The sequence below is a fragment of the Kogia breviceps genome, chromosome 15 (assembly GCF_026419965.1).
Source record: "Kogia breviceps isolate mKogBre1 chromosome 15, mKogBre1 haplotype 1, whole genome shotgun sequence".
Taxonomy (NCBI): Eukaryota; Metazoa; Chordata; class Mammalia; order Artiodactyla; family Physeteridae; genus Kogia; species Kogia breviceps.
In genome coordinates this window covers 7133230-7139229 of record NC_081324.1, presented here as the reverse complement: position 1 = coordinate 7139229, position 6000 = coordinate 7133230, and the positions used below count along the sequence as shown (strand labels likewise).

Genomic DNA, 6000 nt, shown 5'->3' with positions numbered 1-6000 from the left:
CCAGGCCACGGTACATGACCATGAACACTATTTCTTCCTTTTTTATTACACAACATTTCAGAGGTTGAAAGGTGAAAATAATAAAATATAACACATTTATAAATCATATGGAAAGGAATTACTATCACTAAAAATTGGAAAAGAAGCTACTCACAAAATTATACACGTTTACTACAAATATTCCTTCACTGATGTGTATGCTTTGAAAAATAAGGATTTGTAGTGATGAGCCAAATTTCACGTAAAAATTTTTTTAAAAAAAGGAAATCAGAACACAATGTCTTCTTTCCAGTCCTAAAATTTATATTCATGAGACTGATAAAAGCCTGTAAGCAGCAATTATTAGTCAATTTTCAGTTGCTAAAAATATTTTATTTTATTAAATAACTGATAAATAGGATTTTTACAAAACACATTGCATAGGAAAAAAAAAAGTTTGTGTTCCCAGGACTCTCTATGCCCTTTGATGCAGAGGCTTAGCACGTCTTCAGGGACAGGTCTACACACAACTTGCTTCAAGGTTGGCTCACCTGTCCGGTGGCCGCTGGCTTCGGGGCAAAGCATCTCAGAGCGCTCACGGAGAGTTAAGTTGCTGCATAAGGTTTTCAAGACATTTCAAATAATAGGCATTTAGAGGGGTTTCTTCTGAGTTTAAGAAAGCTGAGATAGAAAAATCAGAGCACAGAAGAGCAATTTATTAAACTTTAGCACGACACTGAACAGTAGACACACACACAAACACACGTGAATAGGATTACCTGTGACAAAGTTCTATTCCAATTCTTGACGTGCTAGCATAAGAATATTTTTTAATTTAATATTTAAAATATTAAACATTTTAAAAATTAAGAAGTTACGGAATTTATTTTTAATGACTGGTTTAGCCACAGAGTATAAACAAAAAACAATATACCTCCATAATGGACACTACTACCTATGATCCCAAACGAATGCCTTGCTCTTTTTACGTACCACCCCCCTACCACATAAATTCAAACATTCACTGCCTCTAGAAACTCATGGTCATAGCTAGAAACAAACCGAAGGAGGGGGGGACCCCAAAACCAAACCACTTACAAAAAATTACACTATAAAAACATAAATTAATAACCAACAGACACAGAACAGTACAGGAAAGACACAGTTCAGTATCTGAGTGGAAAAAAGGTTCGGAGAATAATGCTCACTGAAAACGGGTATCACTTAAAATGAAAAGTGCACTTTGCGAGGGGAGCCCTGCCTCACGCGGTGCTCAGGTCACGGGGCCGAGTGGACGCGAGGCAATGGGGTCTACTCTCGGAGACGGCGCTTCGGCTCCTGACGTGGGAGCAGCTTCGCCTGTTCTGGGGCAATTCTGACTGGGCCCGGTTCTTATCACGTAAGAACACACTTTAGCACAGTGGTAGCCGCCGGCAAAAAGAAATTTGATGGCAAAAAAATGAGTTGGAGAAAGATCACTGACATGTCTTAAGAAAATACTGTATCTCAAACATTCATCTGTTAGAACATTTTATTATTTTAAAAAATGTTACAATGAAAAACGTGGACCAAATATTGGCACACTTTACAATGCTTCAACATAAAAGCTCCTCAAACATCAGTGTAGAAAACTGCCATTTTGCTGTGAACTGTCCAAATATATCATTAATCAGAGAATTCAGTGAACAGCTTCCAAGTTTAACTATAATCTCTTTAATAATAAAACTTACTTTTCTTTGCTGTGGAATATGCTTCATCCACTCTTCTCTTTATTGATGGATTTTTCAAAGTTGTTTTTGCCTACAATAATATAGAGCAATCCATCAATTAGATTTATTCCCATGTGTTTAAGAATCAGGATAGCACAATACTAAGTCTGCGCTTGTTGACTGCAGTATTAAACAGGATGCTACAGAAGAGAATAATGTAGCTGGAGATTCTACACCAGTCCACCCACTGTGCCACCACCCACATCCTTCCCCATCTGACTTGATTTTTACGCTACCGTCCCATGTTCTTCCTTCCCTCCCCCCTTCCCCCCCTTCTCCCCTGATCTCAATTTGCTATTTTAAACTATGCCATCTCAGTTTCAGTATTTCATTATTTCCTCAAACCTCAGATTTCAGATCAAGGATACACAACACTAGCAGTCGGTCAGTTGGTCAACAAGTATTTACTGAGCGATTCCAAAGTGCAAAACCCTGTGCTGAGCCCTGGGGGGTACAGGGGTGACAGTGACAGGAGCGGCCTCTGTCCTCGCGAGTGCTGACACCAGCCAGTGCGCACCAGGCACGGCCAGCTGCGTGAGCACCGTTTGGGGATGGCCGTCTATCCTACCACCGTCACCTGGCCACTACTCAGCCACTAAGGTACACACGGGTATCCCTCTCAGGAGTGAGACGTCTGCAATCAAAGAGAAGACCAGCGGCCGGAGAGAGCAGGTGCAAGTCCCACCTGCTGGCCGTTCCCCTGGGGCCGGCCCTGTGCCACAGCCTTACAAGGACTGAGCCAACTTCAAAGTTCAGTGACGACGCGTCCTAGAGAAAGGCGAATCCCTCAACTGGATAAAACGTCATTGTTCGGCCTGATTTCAAGATGAAGTTTTCCTTGACACGTCTTTTTGAAGAAACAGTTCATGCTAACGTTGTACCAATACGGCAAATCAAGTTACATTAGCAGGGAGAACTCACTCAAGAGAGAAACACTTGTAACTGAGACACCTCCTGTGGAAATGATTACATGAAAGACGGTGACAGATAGTTTACCGATGGTTTGAACGCACAAAGGCGACACTATCTTTGACTTCGATTTTTCCTTGCCGACAGTCCTCTGACGTCCCCAGAGCCTTGGTGTGTGGCCCCGAGGGACAACAGCGATTTTACATACTGACCTTCTGGTAATTGTGAATCAGAGCCCAAAGTGCAGCTGCTCCAATCCTCTGAGCATTTTGACTCTCACTTTCCAGACAGGCAGCTAGCACACTCATGACTTTTTCTAATAATAAGCACATTAAAAAAAAAAAGTTCAGTCCCAGGCAATACATTGTATTCATATCTTAGACTGGTCAGATAACGCCTTTTTACCCACCAAACAAATACAAAGTTGGCAAAAGCAATCTTTTATTAACGTGTGGTATGTGGGAGAACCACCTGGAAACAAACTGTTTTCACAGCAGGCACAGAACTGTCAGGGAAGCCACGGCTGCTTAACTTTTTCGGCCCTAATTCAAGAAAGGCACTTCATTTAAAGACAGCGATGGAGCAGAAGTAAGCCACTACACAATGAGTTTATCAATGAGCCGTTCAATCAGATCTCATATTTTTCACATGCAGGAAAACAGGACTTGCTCTTATGATAAAGACATTATACAAACATATCAATAGCATGGGCTACTATATAAAACAATAATCAAGAAATACCACATTAGTTAAGCCTTTTAAAAAAGGACTAAACATTTCAAAGGCGTGTGTGTGTGTGTGTGTGTGTGTGAGAGAGAGAGAGAGAGAGAAAATGTTATTTAAAGGTGTAACAACACACAAGATACACCCCCTCTGTGCAAAGCTGGCCAGAGTATGAAATCAAGACTGACAAATTATGTGCAGCAGCCTCTACTCATTTTAAAGTAGAGATGTCTAGCCCCAAGGAGATCGTCCAAGTGTTTCAGAACAATACATGAACCTATTTTACTACTTACCTGTACGTATCATTAAATTCTATCAAATTCTTTTCCCTCTAAAATGTGTGATTTTAAAAACATGTTGCATTCTTAGGGGTGAGACACTTGTTATTGGGAACTCTCTCTATGCAGTATCCCCACCTCAATGAATGCACCTAATGAAACTGTAACCTAGCTGAGGGCAGAGTCTGTGTGTCTGCTCACTGGTGAATATTCACATTCCAAGTTTATTGCAGGGGCTCAATAAATACCAGCTGGATGAAAGATTCCATAACTAAAGCAAACAAAAATGATTTTAAGTAATCTTATTTAGCATTTTTAAAGAAATTTTAAGAAATTTAGAATCTTTTAGAGAAAAAAAAAAAAAAGCGGCTCCATAAAGTGAACTCTGTGCAGCAGAGGGACAGACAGAGGGGAAGTGAGGTGTGGGCGCTGCAACTTTCTGCCGACTGCTCCCTCCTGCCTCAGCACCTGCTCTGCACTCCGCGCCACCTCTGTATCATAAGCTACCCAGACCCAGCCTACATACAACAGTTACCTGATGCAATTCGTCATGTGAGGTGTCGGGTGGCAGCTGGTACTCTTAGGGGCCCTCATCAAATGGGAGGGTGACTTCTGTGATCTCCATCTGAGTATCATCCAGGGATGTTTCCAAACTTTTTATCAGACACTCAGAACATATAACCCATGATCTAAATGAGTTTATATAATTCCTTCAACCAGTTACTATCTCTTAAAATTTTTAATAAAGTACATGTATAGGGCACTTAATGTAGTGGCCCCTATGATAATGCAAGTGGATCAATTTTTTTAAAAAACACATTTTATTGTGAAATATAACAAGTATACAAAAAAGCATGTAAAACATCTTTTTTTTTTTTTTTTTTTTTGCGGTACGCGGGCCTCTCACTGTTGTGGCCTCTCCCGCTGCGGAGCACAGGCTCCGGACGCGCAGGCTCAGCGGCCACGGCTCACGGGCCCAGCCGCTCCGCGGCATGTGGGATCTTCCCGGACCGGGGCACGAACCCGTGTCCCCGGCATCGGCAGGCGGACCCTCAACCACTGCGCCACCGGGGAAGCCCCCTAAAACATCTTTAACAAATAGGTATGAACTGAACTCGCACAGAAACACAGAAATAACCTCAAGAGAACAGATGTGGATTTATTTTTATTTATCTGCTGGGAATTATCTGTGTCTCCTGAATCTATGGATTAGTGTCTGACGAAAACAGTTCTTAAAATGTTTAGCTGTCATAGCTTACATTTCCTCTCTTCTCCTCTCCTTTGAGGACTTCAATTAAACATGCAATTAGACTGTCCCAATGTATCTGCTATGTCACTTACCTTTTTTTTTTTTTAAACCCTTTATTCTTTTAATCCTTTCTCATCTTTTTTAGCTATCTGTGCTGCATTCTGGATATTGTTTTTCTGATGTATCTCCTAATGCCTAAATTTTCTCCTCCACTGCACCTAACTTGCTGCCAGACATGTATACTGAGTTTTAAATTTTGGCTATTGAAGTTCTAGAATAGTGCTGTCTAATAGCACTTCCTACAATGATGGAAATATTTATATGTATGTGGTCTAATAAGATAGCCAATAGTCACATGTAGCTAGTGTGACTAACAAACTGAACATCTTAATTTACATTTAAACACCTGTAAGTGGCTAACTGATTATCATACTCAACAGTGAAGCTCCGCTTGGTTCTTTTTCCAAATCTTTCCATTTTTCAGTTTCCTATTCCCAGCAAATACCTTCAAGCTTGTCATTTATTTATCTAAATATTATATAAATAAAGTCATTTCAAATCTGTGTTTTATAATTCCAACACCTGAAATCTAGGCAGATAAGTTGGTATTTTTCCCCTGCGGTCCCTCACTCACGCTGCCATTCTTCCTGAAAAGCTCGGTCAGCTGTTAACTGTATGCTGGCTGGTGCTTTTGAGAAGTTATCTGTGGAGGTTCCCTGAGGCCTAGTACAAACCCATCCTCCATCCATCCGGGGGCAGTTTGCTTCTGCTCAGCCCCCAGCAGCACTGTCAATCGAGGATCTGCTCCCACCAAGGTCACGGGCCACTTGTCTATGTGTCTCTGGGGCGCAGAGCTGTGAGGGGTAGTCTGTGGTGCCCATTCACACACTTGTTTTTCTTTTCTTTCTAGTCGCCTGCATGAGATTTGGGGCACCAATTCAATTCTGATTCATCCTTTTCTAAGAGGCCAGTTCTTTGGGATTCCAGCTCAATACCTGCAGGATGGTCCATAAGACTCCAGAGATTCCCGGCGTCTGTCCCCTCTCCTCTTGGCACTCCTGGACAAAAGCCCAAGCACACAAAGCTGGCAAAT

At 41.6% G+C, this 6000-nt stretch overlaps 1 protein-coding gene across 5 annotated transcripts in view; it reads right to left on the bottom strand.

The window, feature by feature from the left end:
* Positions 1 to 354: 354 nt before the first annotated feature.
* RTTN (rotatin) overlaps positions 355 to 6000 on the bottom strand; it is a 140369-nt gene continuing 134723 nt past the window's right edge. For all 5 annotated transcript variants that reach the window (XM_059041409.2, XM_059041414.2, XM_059041413.2 and 2 more), the window contains 3 exons: positions 2870 to 2973; positions 1710 to 1779; positions 355 to 660 (listed from right to left, as the gene is read on the bottom strand). In XM_059041409.2, coding sequence (XP_058897392.1) covers positions 575 to 660; positions 1710 to 1779; positions 2870 to 2973 — 260 coding nt within the window. In that variant the 3' untranslated portion in view covers positions 355 to 574. The remainder of the gene's footprint in view (positions 661 to 1709; positions 1780 to 2869; positions 2974 to 6000) is intronic.